We start from the raw sequence: 27,252 nt of genomic DNA, 5'->3' as shown, positions 1-27,252 counted from the left end.
CCTGTCCCCAAATGAATATAGTTGGTTCAGACTTCTTTTTGATATTTCAACCTGCGTGTCCTGAAAACGTTTGGTGTGGATGGACAAAATCTACATGCACACGCTACGCGCGTGTCCGTTGGGGTCAGTGACATCATGGTAATGTTAATGCCATAATTCTGTTGACAAATGAAAACAGACCCAGAGATGTAATTTGAGCCACACATGCAGATTCGACAGTTCTACCTGGAAAGTGTTGTTTTGAAATGATTGGATACTACCCCCACACGCACACAAAAAAAATGCTTTTATTTATTTATAACTAAGGAAATATGTTCTTCACTGGTTATTCTGCTCATTTAGCATTCATTAACAATATTGGTTTACAAAATACAAGACAACAGGTGTTTGTTTGTGGATAGTGAGTTATATTTGTGCATATTTGTTACGGATCATATGGGGATGGGGGGTGGCATTGTACGGTGCCATATAATTAACACGATCACAAACACTGGTAGTCTAAAAATAATGTTTCCGACATTTTACTCGGTTTGTGTGACATCACCTTGACAACGGCGGGACACTAGGCTACTCTCCGGAGAAGCAGCAGACCGGGACGGGAGATCTGGCACGGAGCGGGCACTACTCTCCGTGCTGCAAAGCAACCGGGGCTCAAACCGGGGCTAAATCCTACCGTGAGTAGCCTACAGAGCACCCCTCCCCCATTGTCTTCGTCTTGAGTTTTCTATCTGCTTGCAAGTTTAGGCCACCTATTTTTCTGACTTCAGCTCAATCGAGATATTTCGTTTAGCCAATTTTTAAACAGGATTACTAGGTCTACTCGTTGAATAACTTTGTTGTTGTTGAAGTTTTAATATCTATTCACTAATATCAATTCAAAAGTGTAGTGCCAATTGTAGATGTGGACGCTCGACCTCTCGTGTAGGGTAACTAGGAGACGAGCTCCACCTCTTGTGTGGGTAAGAGAGGCTGTATACAGTAGAGAGGCTATATACAGTAGAGAGGCTATATACAGTAGAGAGGCTATATACAATAGAGAGGTTATATACAGTAGAGAGACTATATACAGTAGAGAGGCTATATACAGTAGAGAGGCTATATACAGTAGAGAGGCTATATACAGTAGAGAGGCTATATACAGTAGAGAGGCTATATACAGTAGAGAGGCTATATACAGTAGAGAGACTATATACAGTAGAGAGGCTATATACAGTAGAGGGGCTATATACAGTAGAGAGGCTATATACAGTAGAGATGCTATAACAGTAGAGAGACTATATACAGTAGAGGGGCTATATACAGTAGAGAGGCTATATACAGTAGAGAGGCTATATACAGTAGAGAGGCTATATACAGTAGAGAGGCTATATACAGTAGAGGCTATATACAGTAGAGAGGCTATATACAGTAGAGAGGCTATATACAGTAGAGAGGCTATATACAGTAGAGAGGCTATATACAGTAGAGGCTATATACAGTAGAGAGGCTATATACAGTAGAGAGGCTATATACAGTAGAGAGGCTATATACAGTAGAGAGACTATATACAGTAGAGAGGCTATATACAGTAGAGAGGCTATATACAGTAGAGGCTATATACAGTAGAGAGGCTATATACAGTAGAGGCTATATACAGTAGAGGGGCTATATACAGTAGAGAGGCTATATACTGTAGAGAGGCTATGTACAGTAGAGAGGCTATATACAGTAGAGGGGCTATATACTGTAGAGAGGCTATATACAGTAGAGATGCTATAACAGTAGAGAGGCTATATACAGTAGAGAGGCTATATACAGTAGAGAGGCTATATACAGTAGAGAGGCTATATACAGTAGAGGCTATATACAGTAGAGAGGCTATATACAGTAGGGAGACTATATACAGTAGAGGCTATATACAGTAGAGAGGCTATATACAGTAGAGGCTATATACAGTAGAGGGGCTATATACAGTAGAGAGGCTATATACTGTAGAGAGGCTATGTACAGTAGAGAGGCTATATACAGTAGAGGGGCTATATACTGTAGAGAGGCTATATACAGTAGAGATGCTATAACAGTAGAGAGGCTATATACAGTAGAGAGGCTATATACAGTAGAGAGGCTATATACAGTAGAGAGGCTATATACAGTAGAGGCTATATACAGTAGAGAGGCTATATACAGTAGAGACTATATACAGTAGAGAGGCTATATACAGTAGAGAGGCTATATACAGTAGAGAGGCTATATACAGTAGAGAGGCTATATACAGTAGAGAGGCTATACACAGTAGAGAGGCTATATACAGTAGAGAGGCTATATACAGTAGAGGCTATATACAGTAGAGAGGCTATATACAGTAGAGGCTATATACAGTAGAGGGGCTATATACAGTAGAGAGGCTATATACTGTAGAGAGGCTATGTACAGTAGAGAGGCTATATACAGTAGAGGGGCTATATACTGTAGAGAGGCTATATACAGTAGAGATGCTATAACAGTAGAGAGGCTATATACAGTAGAGAGGCTATATACAGTAGAGAGGCTATATACAGTAGAGAGGCTATATACAGTAGAGGTTATATACAGTAGAGAGGCTATATACAGTAGGGAGACTATATACAGTAGAGGCTATATACAGTAGAGAGGCTATATACAGTAGAGAGGCAATATAAGTAGCGAGGCTATATACAGTAGAGAGGCTATATACAGTAGAGAGGCTATGTACAGTAGAGAGGCTATGTACAGTAGAGAGGCTATATACTGTAGAGAGGCTATATACAGTAGTGAGGCTATATACAGTAGAGAGGCTATATACAGTAGAGAGGCTATATACAGACACCGGTTAGTCAGGCTGATTGAGGTAGTATGTACATGTAGGTATGGTTAAAGTGACTATGCATATATGATGAACAGAGAGTAGCAGTAGCGTAACAGAGGGGTTGGCGGGTGGTAAGACACATTGCAGATAGTCCGGGTAGCCAATCCGCGGGGACACTGGTTAGTCGGGCTAATTGAGGTAGTATGTACATGAATGTATAGTTAAAGTGACCACGCATATGAGATAAACAGAGAGTAGCAGTAGCGTAAAAGAGGGGTTGGGAGGGGCACACAATGCAAACAGCTGTGGGATGGGGGCTCTAGAAAAGGTCACCACTCTCAAACGAGGGGTTGGGAGGGGCACAATGCAAACAGCTGTGGGATGGGGGCTCTAGAAAAGGTCACCACTCTCAAACGAGGGGTTGGGAGGGGCACAATGCAAACAGCTGTTGGATGGGGGCTCTAGAAAAGGTCACCACTCTCAAACGAGGGGTTGGGAGGGGCACAATGCAAACAGCTGTGGGATGGGGGCTCTAGAAAAGGTCACCACTCTCAAACGCATGGACAGAGCTATGGATGCATGTCCGTCCATGATATCAACATTATAGTTTAACCATGTTTTGATGCTATACAGTGTTTGTTTACAATTATAAATGTTTACAAACAATGGAGCAAAACAAGCTTATATTTGTGGTTCTGATTGGGCTATGACATTTGAACTAAGCTCATATGTTATATTCGTTAACAAACCGATGTGTATATATGATTCATTGCAATCATACCTTTTGGAAAAATAGAATAGAATTATGGAAACCAAATCCTTATTCTCTGCCCTTCATACTGTGGATGTTTCCGTGTGTAGCGATGGTTCCTAACATTGTCCCCTTCTTTAGGCCCTGATACTGGCTCGGCTACAACTCGTGTCCCGGGAGACTTGAGTTATTGTTCTTTTTCTTGTTCAATTCAAATGTTATCTCTTAGTCACAAAGGGGTCCAGGTTTGTCACACAGATTCCCGTTTGTTGAAGGGTAAAACAAAAGAACCTGCTCATTAAAGGGTTTAAATTAAACAAGATAAATTAAGTGGGTTGTTTCTCTTAGTCGTCTGCTAATACAGACTTGTTCCAATCCAGCTCTAAATCCATCTTTACCCATAACCCCCTGCTACGTTAAATAAAGGTGAAAAAAATAAATAAAAATCAGCAGCCATTATAATCAGCAGCCATTATAATCAGCAGCCATTAGAATCAGCAGCCATTAGAATCAGCAGCCATTAGAATCAGCAGCCATTAGAATCAGCAGCCATTAGAATCAGCAGCCATTAGAATCAGCAGCCATTAGAATCAGCTGCCATTAGAATCAGCAGCCATTAGAATCAGCAGCCATTAGAATCAGCAGCCATTAGAATCAGCAGCCATTAGAATCAGCAGCCATTAGAATCAGCAGCCATTAGAATCAGCAGCCATTAGAATCAGCAGCCATTAGAATCAGCAGCCATTAGAATCAACAGCCATTAGAATCAACAGCCATTAGAATCAGCAGCCATTAGAATCAACAGCCATTAGAATCAGCAGCCATTAGAATCAACAGCCATTAGAATCAACAGCCATTAGAATCAGCAGCCATTAGAATCAGCAGCCATTAGAATCAGCAGCCATTAGAATCAACAGCCATTAGAATCAGCAGCCATTAGAATCAGCAGCCATTAGAATCAGCAGCCATTAGAATCAGCAGCCATTAGAATCAGCAGCCATTAGAATCAGCAGCCATTAGAATCAGCTGCCATTATAATCAGCAGCCATTAGAATCAGCAGCCATTAGAATCAGCAGCCATTAGAATCAGCAGCCATTAGAATCAGCAGCCATTATAATCAGCAGCCATTATAATCAGCAGCCATTAGAATCAGCAGCCATTAGAATCAGCAGCCATTAGAATCAGCAGCCATTATAATCAGCAGCCATTATAATCAGCTGCCATTATAATCAGCAGCCATTATAATCAGCAGCCATTATAATCAGCAGCCATTAGAATCAGCTGCCATTAGAATCAGCAGCCATTAGAATCAGCAGCCATTAGAATCAGCAGCCATTAGAATCAGCAGCCATTAGAATCAGCAGCCATTAGAATCAGCAGCCATTAGAATCAGCAGCCATTAGAATCAGCTGCCATTAGAATCAGCAGCCATTAGAATCAGCAGCCATTAGAATCAGCTGCCATTAGAATCAGCAGCCATTAGAATCAGCAGCCATTAGAATCAGCTGCCATTAGAATCAGCAGCCATTAAAATCAGCAGCCATTAGAATCAGCTGCCATTAGAATCAGCAGCCATTAGAATCAGCAGCCATTAGAATCAGCTGCCATTAGAATCAGCAGCCATTAGAATCAGCAGCCATTAGAATCAGCAGCCATTAGAATCAGCAGCCATTAGAATCAGCAGCCATTAGAATCAGCAGCCATTAGAATCAGCAGCCATTAGAATCAGCTGCCATTAGAATCAGCAGCCATTAAAATCAGCAGCCATTAGAATCAGCTGCCATTAGAATCAGCAGCCATTAGAATCAGCAGCCATTAGAATCAGCAGCCATTAGAATCAGCAGCCATTAGAATCAGCTGCCATTAGAATCAGCAGCCATTAGAATCAGCTGCCATTAGAATCAGCAGCCATTAAAATCAGCAGCCATTAGAATCAGCTGCCATTAGAATCAGCAGCCATGAGAAAAATGTCTGATCCATCCTACAGCCTAAACCTTTATTTCTTTGACATTTTGCAGGATGGGATCTCTAATAGGATCTCTATGTTTACTGAGCCTTCAGAAAGTATTCAGACCCACTTGACTTTCTCCACATTTTGTTACGTTACAGCCTTATTCTATAATTGATTAAATAAATAATTTTCGTCATCAATCCACACATAATACCCCGTAATGACAAAGTGAAAACAGTTTTTATTTTTATTTGAGAAAATGTATAAAATATAAAAAAACAGATACCTAATTTACATAAATATTCAGACCCTTTGCTAGGAGACTTGAAATTGAGCTCAGGTGCATCCTGTTTCCAATGATCATCCTTGAGATGTTTCTACAACATGATTAGAGTCCACCTGTGGTAAATTCAATTGATTGGACATGATCTGGCAAGGCTCACACCTTTCTATATAAGGTCCCACAGTTGACAGTTCATGTCAGGTCAAAAACCAAGCCATGAGGTGGAAGGAATTGTCTGTAGAGCTCCGAAGCAGGATTGTGTCGAGGCACAGATCTGGGGAAGGGTACCAAAACAATTCTGCAGCATTGAAGGTCCCCAAGAACACAGTGACCTCCATCATTCTTAAATGGAAGAAGTTTAGAACCATGAAGACTCTTCCTAGAGCTGGCCACCCGGCCAAACTGAGCAATCGGGGGAGAAGGGCCTTGGTCAGGGAGGTGAACAAGAACCTGATGGTCCAGAGCTCCAGAGTTCCTCTGTGGAGATGGGATAACCTTCCAGGAGGACAACCATCTCTGCAGCACTCCACCAATCAGGCCTTTATGGTAGAGTGGCCAGACGGAAGCCACTCTTCAGTAAAAGACACATGACAGTCCACTTGGAGTTTGCCAAAAGGCACCTAAAGGACTCTCAGACCTTGAGAAATTAGATTCTCTGGTCTGATGAAACCAAGATTGAACCCTTTGGCCTGAATGCCAAGCGTCATGTCTGGAGGAAAGCTGGCACCATCCCTACGGTGAAGCATGGTGGTGACAGCATCATGCTGTGGGGATGTTTTTCAGCGGCAGGGACTGGGAGACTAGGATTGAGGGAAAGATGAACGGAGCAAAGTACAGAGAGATCCTTGATGAAAACCTGCTCCAGGACCTCAGGCTGGGGTGAAGGTTCACCTTCCAACAGGACAACGACCCTAAGCACACAGCCAACAACGCAGTAGTGGCTTCGGGACAAGTCTCTGAATGTCCTTGAGCGGTCCAGCCAGATCCAGGACTTGAACCCGATCAAACATCTCTGGAGAGACCTGAAAATAGCTGTGCAGCAACACTCCCCAACCAACCTGACAGAACTTTAGTGGATCTGCAGAGAAGAATGGGAGAAACTCCCCAAATACAGGTGTGTCAAACATTTGCAAAAATGTCTAAAAACCTGATTTTGCTTTGTCATTATGGGGTATTGTGATGTCATTATGGGGTATTGTGATGTCATTATGGGGTATTGTGATGTCATTATGGGGTATTGTGATGTCATTATGGGGTATTGTGATGTCATTATGGGGTATTGTGATGTCATTATGAGGTATTGTGATGTCATTATGGGGTATTGTGATGTCATTATGGGGTATTGTGATGTCATTATGGGGTATTGTGATGTCATTATGGGGTATTGTGATGTCATTATGGGGTATTGGGATGTCATTATGGGGTATTGGGATGTCATTATGGGGTATTGGGATGTCATTATGGGGTATTGTGATGTCATTATGGGGTATTGTGATGTCATTATGGGGTATTGTGATGTCATTATGGGGTATTGTGATGTCATTATGGGGTATTGTGATGTCATTATGGGGTATTGTGATGTCATTATGGGGTATTGGGATGTCATTATGGGGTATTGTGATGTCATTATGGGGTATTGTGATGTCATTATGGGGTATTGTGATGTCATTATGGGGTATTGTGATGTCATTATGGGGTATTGTGATGTCATTATGGGGTATTGTGATGTCATTATGGGGTATTGTGATGTCATTATGGGGTATTGTGATGTCATTATGGGGTATTGTGATGTCATTATGGGGTATTGTGATGTCATTATGGGGTATTGTGATGTCATTATGGGGTATTGTGATGTCATTATGGGGTATTGTGATGTCATTATGGGGTATTGTGATGTCATTATGGGGTATTGGGATGTCATTATGGGGTATTGTGATGTCATTATGGGGTATTGGGATGTCATTATGGGGTATTGTGATGTCATTATGGGGTATTGTGATGTCATTATGGGGTATTGTGATGTCATTATGGGGTATTGTGATGTCATTATGGGGTATTGTGATGTCATTATGGGGTATTGTGATGTCATTATGGGGTATTGTGATGTCATTATGGGGTATTGGGATGTCATTATGGGGTATTGGGATGTCATTATGGGGTATTGGGATGTCATTATGGGGTATTGTGATGTCATTATGGGGTATTGTGATGTCATTATGGGGTATTGTGATGTCATTATGGGGTATTGTGATGTCATTATGGGGTATTGTGATGTCATTATGGGGTATTGTGATGTCATTATGGGGTATTGTGATGTCATTATGGGGTATTGTGTATAGATTGATGAGTGGAAAAAACTATTTAATCCGTTTTAGAATAAGACTGTAACCAAATGTAGAAAAATGGGTCTGGAGACTTTCCGAACGCACTGTGTACTTTTCTATCAGGTAAATCTATTTTCATGTCATTCTCATCCCAGACATGCCTGTCAAGGACAGTGGTGCAGCCGGTCTGATCATGTTCCACACGTCTGCTCCCCTAGGTCTCCTCACATCTACGGTAAGACTATTGTTAACAGTTTTCCTTCTTTCTTTGTGTAATATACGTGTAATATACGTTTGCAACTAGTGTCTAAAAACATTTACAACTGCTGTCTAGTAATATGAATTAATAACAACTTACAGTAACGTAAACAAGTTGTTAATACAGGTATGTCAATAATGAACAGGTCCTAATTTACCTGTCTAGTGGCAGAGATGACAGTAATATACTGTTTTGCAAACGGCAGGGAAGCAAACCTGTGAACACAATCACCCTTCACATCACCCTTCAATCACCCTTCAATCACCCTTCAATCACCCTTCAATCACCCTTCACATCACCCTTCAATCACCCTTCACATCACCCTTCAATCACCCTTCAATCACCCTTCACATCACCCTTCAATCACCCTTCAATCACCCTTCACATCGCACCATGGACATTTCCCCTGAGGTTACAATGGGGTTCCCATCTCTCCTTTTCAATGGGGGCATGGACACTTCCTCCGAGGTTCCCATCTCCAGTTTACAATGGGGTTCCCATCTCTCCTTTTCAATGGGGGCATGGACACTTCCCCCGAGGTTCCTATCTCTCATTTTCATGAGGGGCATGGACACTTCCCCTGAGGTTCCCATCATGGACACTTCCCCCGAGGTTCCCATCTCTCGTTTTCACCAGTGGCATGGACACTTCCCCCGAGGTTCCCATCTCTCGTTTTCAATGGGGGCATGGACACTTCCCCCGAGGTTCCCATCTCTCGTTTTCAATGGGGGCATGGACACTTCCCCCGAGGTTCCCATCATGGACACTTCCTCTGAGGTTCCCATCATGGACACTTCCCCTGAGGTTCCCATCATGGACACTTCCCCTGAGGTTCCCATCATGGACACTTCCCCTGAGGTTCCCATCATGGACACTTCCCCTGAGGTTCCCATCATGGACACTTCCCCTGAGGTTCCCATCATGGACACTTCCCCCGAGGTTCCCATCTCTCGTTTTCAATGGGGGCATGGACACTTCCCCCGAGGTTCCCATCTCTCATTTTCAATGGGGGCATGGACACTTCCCCCGAGGTTCCCATCATGGACACTTCCCCTGAGGTTCCCATCATGGACACTTCCCCTGAGGTTCCCATCATGGACACTTCCCCTGAGGTTCCCATCATGGACACTTCCCCTGAGGTTCCCATCATGGACACTTCCCCTGAGGTTCCCATCATGGACACTTCCCCTGAGGTTCCCATCATGGACACTTCCCCTGAGGTTCCCATCATGGACACTTCCCCTGAGGTTCCCATCATGGACACTTCCCCTGAGGTTCCCATCATGGACACTTCCCCTGAGGTTCCCATCATGGACACTTCCCCTGAGGTTCCCATCATGGACACTTCCCCTGAGGTTCCCATCATGGACACTTCCCCTGAGGTTCCCATCATGGACACTTCCCCTGAGGTTCCCATCATGGACACTATGCCCTATCGGCATCCCAAGTGGCACCCTATTCCCTTTTGACCAGAATCCTAATGGTCCAAGTCTAAAGTAGTGCACTATGTAGGGATTAGGGTACCATTTGTGATTTATACAATGTCTGTGTTAGACCCTGTCTGAGAACCCTGTCTGAGAACCCTGTCTGGGAACCCTGTCTGAGAACCCACCCTGTCTGAGAACCCACCCTGTCTGAGAGCCCTGTCTGAGAACCCACCCTGTCTGAGAACCCACCCTGTCTGAGAACCCACCCTGTCTGAGAGCCCTGTCTGAGAACCCACCCTGTCTGAGAACCCACCCTGTCTGAGAACCCACCCTGTCTGAGAACCCACCATGTCTGAGAGCCCTGTCTGGGAACCCTGTCTGAGAACCCACCCTGTCTGAGAGCCCTGTCTGAGAACCTTGTCTGAGAACCCACCCTGTATGAGAACCCTGCCTGAGAGCCCTGTCTGAGAGTCCTGTCTGAGAGCCCTGTCTGAGAACCCACCCTGTCTGAGAGCCCTGTCTCGGAACCCTGTCTGAGAACTCACCCTGTCTGAGAACCCACCCTGTCTGAGAGCCCTGTCTGGGAACCCTGTCTGAGAACTCACCCTGTCTGGGAACCCACCCTGTCTGAGAATCCTGTCTGAGAACCCTGTCTGGGAACCCACCCTGTCTGAGAGCCCTGTCTGAGAGCCCTGTCTGGGAACCCTGTCTGGGAACCCACCATGTCTGGGAATCCTGTTTGAGAGCCCTGTCTGGGAACCCTGTCTGAGAACCCACCCTGTCTGAGAGCCCTGTCTGGGAACCCTGTCTGGGAACCCACCCTGTCTGAAAACCCACCCTGTCTGGGAACCCACCCTGTCTGAGAACCCACCCTGTCTGAGAACCCACCCTGTCTGGGAACCCACCCTGTTTGAGAACCCACCCTGTCTGGGAACCCTGTCAGGGAACCCTGTCTGGGAACGCTGTCTGGGAACGCTGTCTGGGAACCCTGTCAGGGAACCCTGTCTGGGTGCATCTTAACAGCCTGAAGTGACTTCCTTCCCTTAACTCCTTCCCTCAGGAATGTCCTACAGACATTTGAGACCCAGAAATGGCCCATGTACCCTTCCTCCATTTGTGTTCATTGTGATGTAAACCTCTGATTCTTGTTGTTGTTGTTTTAATGCTGTTGTTGATGTTCTACTGTGTGTTGTTCCAGGTACCCAGCGGAGTATGGAGAAGTGTCAGGAAGACCGGCCGAAGAGGAAGAGGAGGAGAGAAGAGGAGGAGTGAGGTGTGGCTTCCTGGACCTCCCAGAGGGCCGTGGGTGGACTGGCTCTCTCACACCTCCTTCAGGAGGCTGCAGGTACTGCACACACTCAGCCACACGCAAGCAGATACACACATACTTAGCCACACGTGAGCACACACACACACACACTTAGCCACACACGAACACACACACACACACTCATTTCTTTCACGTTTGTGTTTTTTCATCTACAATCATTCAGGTCAAGTTAGAATCTGAGAACCAAGAAGCTAGAGCCATCACACAGCCCCTACTGGACACAGAGAATGGCTTTGTCAAGGTGACCACAATTCTGTCAGAGAATGGCTTTGTCAAGGTGACCACAATTCTGTCAGAGAATGGCTTTGTCAAGGTGACCACAATTCTGTCAGAGAATGGCTTTGTCAAGGTGACCACAATTCTGTGCAACATCTCCTCTGGGAATCCCGGCCATTCTATGCATGTGATCTATTCCAGAGCCAGCACACCTGATTCAACTTTTCAGCCAACCATCAAGCCCTTGATTAGACCAATCAGTTGTGGTAGAGTTCAGGCTTATAGATCTGATATATGTTGATGTATTTTTAAGGTACATTACATACTGTGTCCTTATGTGGTGTCATGACTAGTTTTGCTCCATCGTAACATTCTGTGTCTCTGTCTCTTCCTGTCAGGACCTGGAGCGTTATCTGTGCCAACAGGAAAGGGCGGAGCTTCGGAAGCGAGAGCTGCTCCATAAGCGTTGGACGGAGCGTGTGTGGACCCCTATTCAGAGGAGCGTGGAGAACCAAGTGCCCCACTGCTGCTATGACGAGGCAGAGAGGATACGCAGCATGTTCCTGAACTACATACACTACTGTAACTCAAAGGTACAACACACTGTAATATACTATACTGTAACTATACTGTACTATACTGTAACCCTACTGTAGCCCTACTGTAACACCAAGGTAACCCTACTGTAACACCAAGGTAACCCTACTGTAACCCCAAGGTAACCCTACTGGAACCCTACTGTAACCCTACTGTAACCCCAAGGTAACCCTACTGTAACCCTACTGTATCCCTACTGTAACCCCAAGGTAACCCTACTGTAACACCAAGGTAACCCTACAGTTATCAGTATTATCACAGTTATCAGTATTATCAGTAGTATCACAGTTATCAGTATTATCACAGTTATCAGTATTGTCACAGTTATCAGTATTGTCAGTATTATCACAGTTATCAGTATTATCACAGTTATCAGTATTTTCACAGTTATCAGTATTGTCAGTATTATCACAGTTATCAGTATTATCACAGTTATCAGTATTTTCACAGTTATCAGTATTGTCAGTATTATCACAGTTATCAGTATTATCACAGTTATCCGTATTTTCACAGTTATCAGTATTGTCAGTATTATCACAGTTATCAGTATTGTCAGTATTATCACAGTTATCAGTATTGTCAGTATTTTCACAGTTATCAGTATTGTCAGTATTATCACAGTTATCAGTATTATCACAGTTATCCGTATTTTCACACTTATCAGTATTGCCAGTATTATCACAGTTATCAGTATTTTCACAGTTATCAGTATTATCACAGTTATCAGTATTGTCAGTATTATCACAGGTATCAGTATTATCACAGTTATCAGTATTATCACAGATATCAGTATTGTCAGTATTATCACAGTTATCAGTATTTTCACAGTTATCAGTATTATCACAGTTGTCAGTATTTTCACAGTTATCAGTATTGTCAGTATTATCACAGTTATCAGTATTATCACAGTTATCATTATTTTCACAGTTATCAGTAGTGTCAGTATTATCACAGTTATCAGTATTATCACAGTTATCAGTATTTTCACAGTTATCAGTATTGTCAGTATTATCACAGTTATCAGTATTATCACAGTTATCAGTATTGTCAGTATTATCACAGTTATCAGTATTGTCAGTATTATCACAGTTATCAGTATTGTCAGTATTTGCACAGTTATCAGTAGTGTCAGTATTATCACAATTATCATTATTATCACAGTTATCAGTATTTTCACAGTTATCAGTATTATCAGTTATCAGTATTGTCACAGTTATCAGTATTGTCAGTATTTTCACAGCTATCAGTATTGTCAGTATTATCACAGTTATCAGTATTATCACAGTTATCAGTATTGTCAGTATTATCACAGGTATCAGTATTATCACAGTTATCAGTATTATCACAGATATCAGTATTGTCAGTATTATCACAGTTATCAGTATTTTCACAGTTATCAGTATTATCACAGTTATCAGTATTTTCACAGTTATCAGTATTGTCAGTATTATCACAGTTATCAGTATTATCACAGTTATCAGTATTTTCACAGTTATCAGTAGTGTCAGTATTATCACAGTTATCAGTATTATCACAGTTATCAGTATTTTCACAGTTATCAGTATTGTCAGTATTATCACAGTTATCAGTATTATCACAGTTATCAGTATTGTCAGTATTATCACAGTTATCAGTATTGTCAGTATTATCACAGTTATCAGTATTGTCAGTATTTTCACAGTTATCAGTAGTGTCAGTATTATCACAATTATCAGTATTATCACAGTTATCAGTATTATCAGTTATCAGTATTGTCACAGTTATCAGTATTGTCAGTATTATCACAGTTATCAGTATTGTCAGTATTATCACAGTTATCAGTATTGTCACAGTTATCAGTATTGTCGGTATTATCACAGTTATCAGTATTGTCAGTATTATCACAGTTATCAGTATTGTCACAGTTATCAGTATTGTCAGTATTATCACAGTTATCAGTATTATCACAGTTATCAGTATTTTCACAGTTATCAGTATTGTCACAGTTATCTGTATTGTCGGTATTATCACAGTTATCAGTATTGTCAGTATTATCACAGTTATCAGTATTGTCACAGTTATCAGTATTGTCGGTATTATCACAGTTATCAGTATTGTCAGTATTATCACAGTTATCAGTATTGTCACAGTTATCAGTATTGTCAGTATTATCACAGTTATCAGTATTATCACAGTTATCAGTATTTTCACAGTTATCAGTATTGTCAGTATTATCACAGTTATCAGTATTATCACAGTTATCCGTATTTTCACAGTTATCAGTATTGTCAGTATTATCACAGTTATCAGTATTGTCAGTATTATCACAGTTATCAGTATTGTCAGTATTTTCACAGTTATCAGTATTGTCAGTATTATCACAGTTATCAGTATTATCACAGTTATCCGTATTTTCACACTTATCAGTATTGCCAGTATTATCACAGTTATCAGTATTTTCACAGTTATCAGTATTATCACAGTTATCAGTATTATCACAGTTATCAGTATTGTCAGTATTATCACAGGTATCAGTATTATCACAGTTATCAGTATTATCACAGATATCAGTATTGTCAGTATTATCACAGTTATCAGTATTTTCACAGTTATCAGTATTATCACAGTTGTCAGTATTTTCACAGTTATCAGTATTGTCAGTATTATCACAGTTATCAGTATTATCACAGTTATCATTATTTTCACAGTTATCAGTAGTGTCAGTATTATCACAGTTATCAGTATTATCACAGTTATCAGTATTTTCACAGTTATCAGTATTGTCAGTATTATCACAGTTATCAGTATTATCACAGTTATCAGTATTGTCAGTATTATCACAGTTATCAGTATTGTCAGTATTATCACAGTTATCAGTATTGTCAGTATTTGCACAGTTATCAGTAGTGTCAGTATTATCACAATTATCATTATTATCACAGTTATCAGTATTTTCACAGTTATCAGTATTATCAGTTATCAGTATTGTCACAGTTATCAGTATTGTCAGTATTTTCACAGCTATCAGTATTGTCAGTATTATCACAGTTATCAGTATTATCACAGTTATCAGTATTTTCACAGTTATCAGTATTGTCAGTATTATCACAGTTAACAGTATTATCACAGTTATCCGTATTTTCACAGTTATCAGTATTGCCAGTATTATCACAGTTATCAGTATTTTCACAGTTATCAGTATTATCACAGTTATCAGTATTGTCAGTATTATCACAGGTATCAGTATTATCACAGTTATCAGTATTATCACAGATATCAGTATTGTCAGTATTATCACAGTTATCAGTATTTTCACAGTTATCAGTATTATCACAGTTATCAGTATTTTCACAGTTATCAGTATTGTCAGTATTATCACAGTTATCAGTATTATCACAGTTATCAGTATTTTCACAGTTATCAGTAGTGTCAGTATTATCACAGTTATCAGTATTATCACAGTTATCAGTATTTTCACAGTTATCAGTATTGTCAGTATTATCACAGTTATCAGTATTATCACAGTTATCAGTATTGTCAGTATTATCACAGTTATCAGTATTGTCAGTATTATCACAGTTATCAGTATTGTCAGTATTTTCACAGTTATCAGTAGTGTCAGTATTATCACAATTATCAGTATTATCACAGTTATCAGTATTTTCACAGTTATCAGTATTATCAGTTATCAGTATTGTCACAGTTATCAGTATTGTCAGTATTATCACAGTTATCAGTATTGTCAGTATTATCACAGTTATCAGTATTGTCACAGTTATCAGTATTGTCGGTATTATCACAGTTATCAGTATTGTCAGTATTATCACAGTTATCAGTATTGTCACAGTTATCAGTATTGTCAGTATTTTCACAGTTATCAGTATTGTCACAGTTATCAGTATTGTCGGTATTATCACAGTTATCAGTATTGTCAGTATTATCACAGTTATCAGTATTGTCACAGTTATCAGTATTGTCGGTATTATCACAGTTATCAGTATTGTCAGTATTATCACAGTTATCAGTATTGTCACAGTTATCAGTATTGTCAGTATTATCACAGTTATCAGTATTATCACAGTTATCAGTATTTTCACAGTTATCAGTATTGTCAGTATTATCACAGTTATCAGTATTATCACAGTTATCCGTATTTTCACAGTTATCAGTATTGCCAGTATTATCACAGTTATCAGTATTTTCACAGTTATCAGTATTATCACAGTTATCAGTATTGTCAGTATTATCACAGTTATCAGTATTATCACAGTTATCAGTATTATCACAGATATCAGTATTGTCAGTATTATCACAGTTATCAGTATTTTCACAGTTAGCAGTATTATCACAGTTATCAGTGTTTTCACAGTTATCAGTATTGTCAGTATTATCACAGTTATCAGTATTATCACAGTTATCAGTATTTTCACAGTTATCAGTAGTGTCAGTATTATCACAGTTATCAGTATTATCACAGTTATCAGTATTTTCACAGTTATCAGTATTGTCAGTATTATCACAGTTATCAGTATTATCACAGTTATCAGTATTGTCAGTATTATCACAGTTATCATTTCACAGTTATCAGTATTATCACAGTTATCAGTATTGTCAGTATTATCACAGTTATCAGTATTATCACAGTTATCAGTATTTTCACAGTTATCAGTATTATCAGTTATCAGTATTGTCACAGTTATCAGTATTGTCAGTATTTTCACAGTTATCAGTATTGTCAGTATTATCACAATTATCAGTATTATCACAGTTATCAGTATTTTCACAGTTATCAGTATTATCAGTTATCAGTATTGTCACAGTTATCAGTATTGTCAGTATTATCACAGTTATCAGTATTGTCAGTATTATCACAGTTATCAGTATTGTCACAGTTATCAGTATTGTCGGTATTATCACAGTTATCAGTATTGTCAGTATTATCACAGTTATCAGTATTGTCACAGTTATCAGTATTGTCAGTATTATCACAGTTATCAGTATTATCACAGTTATCAGTATTTTCACAGTTATCAGTATTGTCACAGTTATCAGTATTGTCGGTATTATCACAGTTATCAGTATTGTCAGTATTATCACAGTTATCAGTATTGTCACAGTTATCAGTATTGTCAGTATTATCACAGTTATCAGTATTATCACAGTTATCAGTATTTTCACAGTTATCAGTATTGTCAGTATTATCACAGTTATCAGTATTATCACAGTTATCAGTATTTTCACAGTTATCAGTATTGTCAGTATTATCACAGTTATCAGTATTTTCACAGTTATCAGTATTATCACAGTTATCAGTATTGTCAGTATTATCACAGTTATCAGTATTGTCAGTATTTTCACAGTTATCAGTATTGTCAGTATTATCACAATTATCAGTATTATCACAGTTATCAGTATTTTCACAGTTATCAGTATTATCAGTTATCAGTATTGTCACAGTTATCAGTATTGTCAGTATTATCACAGTTATCGGTATTGTCAGTATTATCACAGTTATCAGTATTGTCACAGTTATCAGTATTGTCGGTATTATCACAGTTATCAGTATTGTCACAGTTATCAGTATTGTCAGTATTATCACAGTTATCAGTATTATCACAGTTATTAGTATTTTCACAGTTATCAGTATTGTCAGTATTATCACAGTTATCAGTATTATCACAGTTATCAGTATTTTCACAGTTATCAGTATTGTCAGTATTATCACAGATCAGTATTTTCACAGTTATCAGTATTATCACAGTTATCAGTATTGTCAGTATTATCACAGTTATCAGTATTATCACAGTTATCAGTATTGTCAGTATTATCACAGTTATCAGTATCGTCAGTATTTTCACAGTTATCAGTATTGTCAGTATTATCACAGTTATCAGTATTATCACAGTTATCAGTATTTTCACAGTTATCAGTATTGCCAGTATTATCACAGTTATCAGTATTTTCACAGTTATCAGTATTATCACAGTTATCAGTATTGTCAGTATTATCACAGGTATCAGTATTATCACAGTTATCAGTATTATCACAGATATCAGTATTGTCAGTATTATCACAGTTATCAGTATTTTCACAGTTATCAGTATTATCACAGTTATCAGTATTATCACAGTTATCAGTATTATCACAGTTATCAGTATTTTCACAGTTATCAGTATTATCACAGTTATCAGTATTATCACAGTTATCAGTATTATCACAGTTATCAGTATTGTCAGTATTATCACAGTTATCAGTATTATCACAGTTATCAGTATTTTCACAGTTATCAGTATTGTCAGTATTATCACAGTTATCAGTATTATCACAGTTATCAGTATTTTCACAGTTATCAGTATTGTCAGTATTATCACAGTTATCAGTATTATCACAGTTATCAGTATTTTCACAGTTATCAGTATTGTCAGTATTATCACAGTTATCAGTATTATCACAGTTATCAGTATTTTCACAGTTATCAGTATTGTCAGTATTATCACAGTTATCAGTATTATCACAGTTATCAGTATTGTCAGTATTATCACAGTTATCAGTATTGTCAGTATTATCACAGTTATCAGTATTGTCAGTATTTTCACAGTTATCACTATTGTCAGTATTATCACAATTATCAGTATTATCACAGTTATCAGTATTTTCACAGTTATCAGTATTATCAGTTATCAGTATTGTCAGTATTATCACAGTTATCAGTATTGTCAGTATTATCACAGTTATCAGTATTGTCACAGTTATCAGTATTGTCGGTATTATCACAGTTATCAGTATTGTCAGTATTATCACAGTTATCAGTATTGTCACAGTTATCAGTATTGTCAGTATTATCACAGTTATCAGTATTATCACAGTTATCAGTATTTTCACAGTTATCAGTATTGTCAGTATTATCACAGTTATCAGTATTAACACAGTTATCAGTATTTCCACAGTTATCAGTATTGTCAGTATTTTCACAGTTATCAGTATTATCACAGTTATCAGTATTGTCAGTATTTTCACAGTTATCAGTATTATCACAGTTATCAGTATTGTCAGTATTATCACAGTTATCAGTATTATCACAGTTATCAGTACGATCACAGTTATCAGTATTGTCAGTATTATCACAGTTATCAGTATTGTCAGTATTTTCACAGTTATCAGTATTGTCAGTATTATCACAGTTATCAGTATTATCACAGTTATCAGTATTTTCACAGTTATCAGTATTGTCAGTATTATCACAGTTATCAGTATTATCACAGTTATCAGTATTGTCAGTATTATCACAGTTATCAGTATTGTCAGTATTATCACAGTTATCAGTATTATCACAGTTATCAGTATTTTCACAGTTATCAGTATTGTCAGTATTATCACAGTTATCAGTATTATCACCGTTATCAGTATTATCACAGTTATCAGTATTGTCAGTATTATCACAGTTATCAGTATTATCACAGTTATCAGTATTTTCACAGTTATCAGTATTTTCACAGTTATCAGTATTGTCAGTTATCAGTATTGTCAGTATTGTCAGTATTATCGTGGTATTTCTAAAATGTCCTGGAAATGTTCAAAGGCCAAATTAGAGGAATAACTTTTTGAGGCTATTAAATCCTTTCCGTCTGGAAAACCCCAGGGCTTGATGTTATACCGGTAGTGGTATATCAACCCTTTTTTTATACTAAAAGCTCCATTATTAGATTGTTTTAACTACTCCTATAGAAATGGTAGTCTGTCAGGTACTCAGCAGGAGGCCCCTTACACTTTAATGTTGTGATGCAAAAGTACTAGCAAAATGCTTAGCACTCAGAATTAAAAGGGTTTTACCAGGTATTGTTCATCCTGATCAGACTGTTTTTTTTAGTGAAGAGGCGACTCCGGGATGCTGGCCTTCTAGGCAGAGTTGCAAAGAAAAAGCCACATCTCAGACTGGCCAATAAAAATAAAAGTTTAAGATGGGCAAATGAACATTGACACTGGACAGATGAACTCTGCCTAGAAGGCCAGCATCCTGGAGTCGCCTCTTCACTGTTGACATTGAGACTGGTGTTTTGTGGGTACTATTTAATGAAGCTGCCAGCTGAGGACTTGTGAGGAGTCTGTTTCTCAAACTAGACACTCTAATGTACTTGTCCTCTTGCTCAGTTGTGCACCGGGGCCTCCCACTCCTCTTTATATTCTGGTTAGAGCCAGTTTGCACTGTTCTGTGAAGGGAGTAGTACACAGCGTTGTACCAGATCTTCAGTTTCTTGGCATTTTCTCACATGAAATAGCCTTCATTTCTCAGAACAAAATAGACTGACGAGTTTCAGAAGAAAGTTCTTTGTTTCTTGCCATTTTGAACCTGTAATCGAACCCACAAATGCTGATGCTCCAGATACTCAACTAGTCTAAAGAAGGCCAGTTTTATTGCTTCTTTAATCAGAACAGCAGTTTTCAGCTGTGCTAACATAATTGCAAAAGGGTTTTCTAATGATCAATTAGCCTTTTAAAATGATAAACTTGGTTATATCCTTCCTGTTTGGCCCTGTCCGGGGGTGTCCTCGGAGTGGGCCACAGTGTCTCCTGACCCCTCCTGTCTCAGCCTCCAGTATTTATGCTGCAGTAGTTTATGTGTCGGGGGGCTAGGGTCAGTTTGTTATATCTGGAGTACTTCTCCTGTCCTATTCGGTGTCCTGTGTGAATCTAAGTGTGCGTTCTCTAATTCTCTCCTTCTCTCTTTCTCTCTCTCGGAGGACCTGAGCCCTAGGACCATGCCCCAGGACTACCTGACATGATGACTCCTTGCTGTCCCCAGTCCACCTGGCTGTGCTGCTGCTCCAGTTTCAACTGTTCTGCCTTATTATTATTCGACCATGCTGATCATTTATGAACATTTGAACATCTTGGCCATGTTCTGTTATAATCTCCACCCGGCACAGCCAGAAGAGGACTGGCCATCCCACATATGCTCTCTCTAATTCTCTCTTTCTTTCTCTCTCTCGGAGGACCTGAGCCCTAGGACCATGCCCCAGGAATACCTGACATGATGACTCCTTGCTGTCCCCAGTCCACCTGACTGTGCTGCTGCTCCAGTTTCAACTATTCTGCCTTATTATTATTCGACCATGCTGGTCATTTATGAACATTTGAACATCTTGACCATGTTTTGTTATAATCTCCACCCGGCACAGCCAGAAGAGGACTGGCCACCCCACATAGCCTGGTTCCTCTCTAGGTTTCTTCCTAGGTTTTGGCCTTTCTAGGGAGTTTTTCCTAGCCACCGTGCTTCTTCACCTGCATTGCTTGCTGTTTGGGGTTTTAGGCTGGGTTTCTGTACAGCACTTTGAGATATCAGCTGATGTACGAAGGGCTATATAAAATAAATTTGATTGATTGATTGATTGATTGATTGATCAGGTACTGATTCATAGATTTTCTGATGTGTTTTCTTCCTTGATCATGTGACATGCAAATATCCTTGAAATAGAAGCCAGGTGTGAGTGCCAACATCCACAATGATGACGGCCTGAGGCCCAAACGTTTGTGTTGTTTTCACCTTTCCTTTATGCATTTATGGGGGGGCACCATGGTGTTTTAATAAACATCTGTATTTTGCATTTAAACCTCAGTTTTGGATTTATTCATATTTTTTTCTACAGTGTGCGAGTATTCTTCCTGAATATGTTAATTGGTTTCACTTCTTCCAGGTTGCCACACCTGCGTCGAGGGACCCACTGTTCCTTCAATCACGTGACGGGACAAAGGAGAAGAGGGCGGTCCTACACTGTCAGACAGGTATTGTAGCAAAAACAACAAAAACAAGACCTGGAACTTTAGGGACAAATAGCAAACGGAAGGGGACTATTAAGTAAAGCATGAGCCTTAGTTCTATATTACAGGTTGACCGTTAACATATTTTAAAGGTGAGTCCCAGGTGTGACTGTTATCTATTTAAAGGTGTGTCCCAGGTGTGACTGTTATCTATTTAAAGGTGTGTCCCAGGTGTGACTGTTATCTATTTAAAGGTGTGTCCCAGGTGTGACTGTTATCTATTTAAAGGTGTGTCCCAGGTGTGACTGTTATCTATTTAAAGGTGTGTCCCAGGTGTGACTGTTATCTATTTAAAGGTGTGTCCCAGGTGTGACTGTTATCTATTTAAAGGTGTGTCCCAGGTGTGACTGTTATCTATTTAAAGGTGTGTCCCAGGTGTGACTGTTATCTATTTAAAGGTGAGTCCCAGGTGTGACTGTTATCTATTTAAAGGTGTGTCCCAGGTGTGACTGTTATCTATTTAAAGGTGTGTCCCAGGTGTGACTGTTATCTATTTAAAGGTGTGTCCCAGGTGTGACTGTTATCTATTTAAAGGTGTGTCCCAGGTGTGACTGTTATCTATTTAAAGGTGAGTCCCAGGTGTGACTGTTATCTATTTAAAGGTGAGTCCCAGGTGTGACTGTTATCTATTTAAAGGTGTGTCCCAGGTGTGACTGTTAGCTATTTAAAGGTGTGTCCCAGGTGTGACTGTTATCTATTTAAAGGTGTGTCCCAGGTGTGACTGTTATCTATTTAAAGGTGTGTCCCAGGTGTGACTGTTATCTATTTAAAGGTGTGTCCCAGGTGTGACTGTTATCTATTTAAAGGTGTGTCCCAGGTGTGACTGTTATCTATTTAAAGGTGAGTCCCAGGTGTGACTGTTATCTATTTGAAGGTGAGTCCCAGGTGTGACTGTTATCTATTTAAAGGTGTGTCCCAGGTGTGACTGTTATCTATTTAAAGGTGAGTCCCAGGTGTGACTGTTATCTATTTAAAGGTGAGTCCCAGGTGTGACTGTTATCTATTTAAAGGTGTGTCCCAGGTGTGACTGTTATCTATTTAAAGGTGTGTCCCAGGTGTGACTGTTATCTATTTAAAGGTGTGTCCCAGGTGTGACTGTTATCTATTTAAAGGTGAGTCCCAGGTGTGACTGTTATCTATTTAAAGGTGAGTCCCAGGTGTGACTGTTATCTATTTAAAGGTGTGTCCCAGGTGTGACTGTTATCTATTTAAAGGTGTGTCCCAGGTGTGACTGTTATCTATTTAAAGGTGTGTCCCAGGTGTGACTGTTATCTATTTAAAGGTGAGTCCCAGGTGTGACTGTTATCTATTTAAAGGTGAGTCCCAGGTGTGACTGTTATCTATTTAAAGGTGAGTCCCAGGTGTGACTGTTAGCTATTTAACTTCTTTGGGACTGGGGGGCAGTATTGAGTAGCTTGGATGAAAAAAGTGCCCAAAGTAAACTGCCTGCTACTCAGGCCCAAAAGCTAGAATATGCATATAATTAGTAGATTTGGATAGGAAACACTTTGAAAAACCTGAGAAAAATCCAACCAGGAAGTGGGAAATCTGAGGTTTGTAGGTTTTCAAGTCTTTGCCATTTCAATATACAGTGTAAATGGGGTCATACTGCACTTCCTAAGGTTTCCACTAGATGTCAACAGTCGTTAGAACCTTGTTTCAGGCTTCTACTGTGAAGGTGGAGAGAAGGAGAGCTGTTTCAACCAGGTGTCTGGCAGAATGCCATGAGCTCAGTCAGGCGCGCGGCCGTGAGAGCGAGCTCCGTTCCTTTTCATTTCTAAAGACAAAGGAATTGTCCGGTTGGAAAATTATTGAAGATTTATGATGAAAACATCCTAAAGATTGATTCTATATATTGTTTGACATATTTCTACGAACTGTAATATAACTTTTTGGACTTTTCGTCTGAACTAATTGCTCGCGCACTGTGCATTTGGATTACTGGGCTAAACGCGCAAACAAAAAGGAGGTATTTGGACATAAATAAAATACTTTATCGAAAAAAACTAACATTTATTGTGGAACTGGGATTCCTGGGAGTGCATTCCGATGAAGATCATCAAAGGTAAGTGAATATTTATAACGATATTTCAGATTTTTGTGACACCTCTCCTTCTTTGGAAAATGGCTGTATGTTTTTCTGTGACTTGGCGCTGACCTAACATAATCGCAAGGTGTGCTTTTGCCGTAAAGCATTTTTGAAATCTGACACAGCAGTTTCATGAAGGAGAGGTTTATCTATATTTCCATGCACAACACTTGTATCTTTTATCAATGTTTATTATGAGTATTTCTGTAATTTGATGTGGCTCTCTGCACTTTCACCTTATGTTTGTTTGAGACAATGCATTTCTGAACATTGAAATTAGATTTCTGAACATACAAATTAGGTTTTTGGACATAAAGATTAACTTTATCGAACAAAACACACATTTATTGTCTAACATGGAGTCCTGGGAGTGCCATCTGGTGAAGATCATCAAAGGTTAGTGATGAATTTTGATGCTATTTCTGGGTTTTGTGACACCTCTCCTTCTTTGGAAAATGGCTGTATGTTTTTCTGTGACTTGGCATTGACCTAACATGATCGTATGGTGTGCTTTCGCTGTAAAGCCTTTTTGAAATCAGACACTGTGGCTGGATTTACAAGAAGTTTATCTTTAAAATTGTGTTTAATACTTTTAAGGAATTTTAATTATGAGATTTCTGTTGTTTTGAATTTGGTGCCCTGCACTTTCACTGGCTGTTGGTGAGGTGGGACGCTACCATCCCACATATCCCAGAGATATGCAGATAAGGTGTGTCCCAGGTGTGACTGTTAGCTATTTAAAGGTGTGTCTCAGGTGTGACTGTTAGCTATTTAAAGGTGTGTCTCAGGTGTGACTGTTAGCTATTTAACCTCTTGGTGCTAGGGGGCAGTATTTTCATTTTTGGAAAAAAAAACGTTCCCGTTTTAAACGGGATATTTTGTCAAGACAAGATGCTAGAATATGCATATAATTGACAGCTTTGGATAGAAAACACTCTAACGTTTCCAAAACTGTAAAGATATTGTCTGTGAGTAGAAATCCAATCCGGAAGTGCCCCAGATTTTGAAAGCGCTGCGTTCCAATGACTCCCTATTTGGCTGTGAATGTACCATCAACGAGCTTACGCTTTCTCCGTATTCCCCAAGGTGTCTACAGCATTGTGACGTAGTTTTACTCATTTTTGTTGAAGAATAGCCGTAGGCGGCCACATTGCGTAAGTGGTCACATGGTGGCTCCGAGAGAGATTCTCGCGTAAAATACAGAGGTAGCCATTACTCCAATCGGTCCTAAGGAAAAACGAATTGTCCCGACGGATATATTATCGAATAGATATTAGAAAAACACCTTGAGGATGGATTCTAAACAACGTTTGCCATGTTTCTGTCGATATTATGGAGCTAATTTGGAATATTTTTCGGCGTTGTGGTGACCGCAATTTCCAGGCGTTTTTTCAGCCAAACGTGAAGAACAAACGGAGCTATTTCGCCTACAAAAATAATATTTTGGGAAAAAATTAACTTTGGCTGTCTACCTGGGATTCTCGTGAGTGAAAACATCCGAAGTTCATCAAAGGTAAACGATTTAATTTGATTGCTTTTCTGATTTCCGTGACAAGGTTGCCTGCTGCTAGCAAGGCATAATGCTATGCTAGGTTATCGATAAACTTACACAAATGCTTGTCTAGCGTTGGCTGTAAAGCATATTTTGAAAATCTGAGATGACAGGTTGATTAACAAAAGGCTAAGCTGTGTTCCAAGATATTTAACTTGTGATTTTCATGAATAGGAATATTTTCTAGGAAGATTTATGTCCTTTGCGTTATGCTAATTAGTGTCAGATGATGACAACAGTCCCGTTCACGGGATGGGGTGTCACTACAGGTTAAAGGTGTGTCTCAGGTGTGACTGTTCCAGAAGAGATGTGGTTATACCTGTTATACTGTTATACTGTTGTACCTGTTCCAGAAGAAAGTATCTATATCCACAGTTAAATGAGTCCTATATCGACATAACCTGAAAGACTGCTCAGCAAGGAAGAAGCCACTGCTCCAAAAAAAACATAAAAAAGCCAGACTACAGTTTGCAACAGCACATGGGGAGAAAGATTGTACTTTTCGGAGAAAACAAAAATGGAACTGTTTGGCCATAATGACCATCGTTATGTTTGTAGGAAAAAGGGGGAGGCTTGCAAGCCGAAGAAGACCATCCCAACCGTGAAGCACGGGGGTGGCAGCATCATGCTGTGGGGGTGGCAGCATCATGCTGTGGGGGTGCTTCGTTGCAGGAGGGATTGGTGACCTTCACAAAAAAAAATGGCATCATGAGGATGAAAATGATGTAGATATATTGAAGCAACATCTCAAGACATCAGTCAGGAAGTTAAAGGTTGGTCGCAAATGGGTCTTCCAAATGGACAATGACCCCAAGCATACTTCCAAAGTTGTAGCAAAATGGCTTAAGGTCAACAAAGTCAAGGTAATGGAGTGGCCATCACAAAGCCCTGACCTCTAGCCTACAGAACATTCGTGGGCAGAACTGAAAAAGTGTGTGCGAGCAAGGAGGCCTACACACCTGACTCAGTTACACCAGCTCTGTCAGGAGGAATGGGCCAAAATTCACCCAACTTATTGTGGGAAGCTTGTGGAAGGCTACCCAAAACGTTTGACCCAAGTTAAACAATTTAAAGGCAATGCTACCAAATACTATTTGAGTGCATGTAAACTTCTGACCCACTGGGAATGTGATGAAAGAAATAAAAAGCTGAAATAAACCACCATTCTCTCTACTATTATTCTGACATTTCACATTCTTAAAATAAAGTGGTGATCCTAACTGACCTAAAGCAGGGAATTTTTACTAGGATTAAATGTCAGGAATTGTGAAAAAACTGAGTTTAAATGTATTTGGCTAAGGTGTATTTAAACTTCCGACTTCAACTGTATTATCGATCTGTATCATCTGCTCTCTTCCTCTCCTTTCGTCCTCCAGGGCCGCCCAGATTATAGCCACGGTCACACCTGACGGGAGATGTCTACAGACACCTGGTCGGTCCTTCAGAGGATAACAACACATGACTGGAGATGTCTGCTGACAGCTTGCTGGTCCTTCAGAGGATAACGACTATTAAACAGGGCTTGATAGCACAGCGTTCTGTAGTGTGGCGTCAATGTTGGGAAATATAAACAGCAACATACACTAGATGCAGGTATTCAATCAGCTCTTCGTCGACAAGGGTAATTCATGCTTGAGCAGACATTGTTTACTGAAAACCACGTATTTGATACCATTCCTCCCAATTAAAGGTGACACCAATCTCCTGTGCTGTACCCAACACTTACAATTATCTGTCAGGTCCCTCAGTCGATCAGTGAATTTCAAACACACATTCAACCACAAAGACCAGGGAAGTTTTTCAATGCCTCGCAAAGAAGGGCACCTATTGGTGGACGGGTACACCATTTTTTTTAAAGCAGACATTGAATATAA

At 39.7% G+C, this 27,252-nt stretch overlaps 1 protein-coding gene across 1 annotated transcript; it reads left to right on the top strand.

The window, feature by feature from the left end:
- The first annotated feature begins 252 nt into the window (after nt 1-252).
- Nucleotides 253-27,252, top strand: fam228a (family with sequence similarity 228 member A). The gene is made up of 7 exons (XM_036976431.1): nt 253-674; nt 8,269-8,348; nt 10,998-11,144; nt 11,293-11,370; nt 11,744-11,938; nt 21,614-21,701; nt 26,755-27,252. Exons 2-7 carry the CDS (start codon nt 8,271-8,273, stop codon nt 26,769-26,771), a joined length of 603 nt encoding a protein of 200 aa, XP_036832326.1. The 5' UTR covers nt 253-674; nt 8,269-8,270; the 3' UTR covers nt 26,772-27,252.

This window comes from Oncorhynchus mykiss, chromosome 4 (assembly GCF_013265735.2).
Source record: "Oncorhynchus mykiss isolate Arlee chromosome 4, USDA_OmykA_1.1, whole genome shotgun sequence".
Taxonomy (NCBI): domain Eukaryota; kingdom Metazoa; phylum Chordata; class Actinopteri; order Salmoniformes; family Salmonidae; genus Oncorhynchus; species Oncorhynchus mykiss.
Note: the sequence above shows the minus strand (reverse complement) of the source record. Positions and strands in the feature narration are given on the sequence as shown.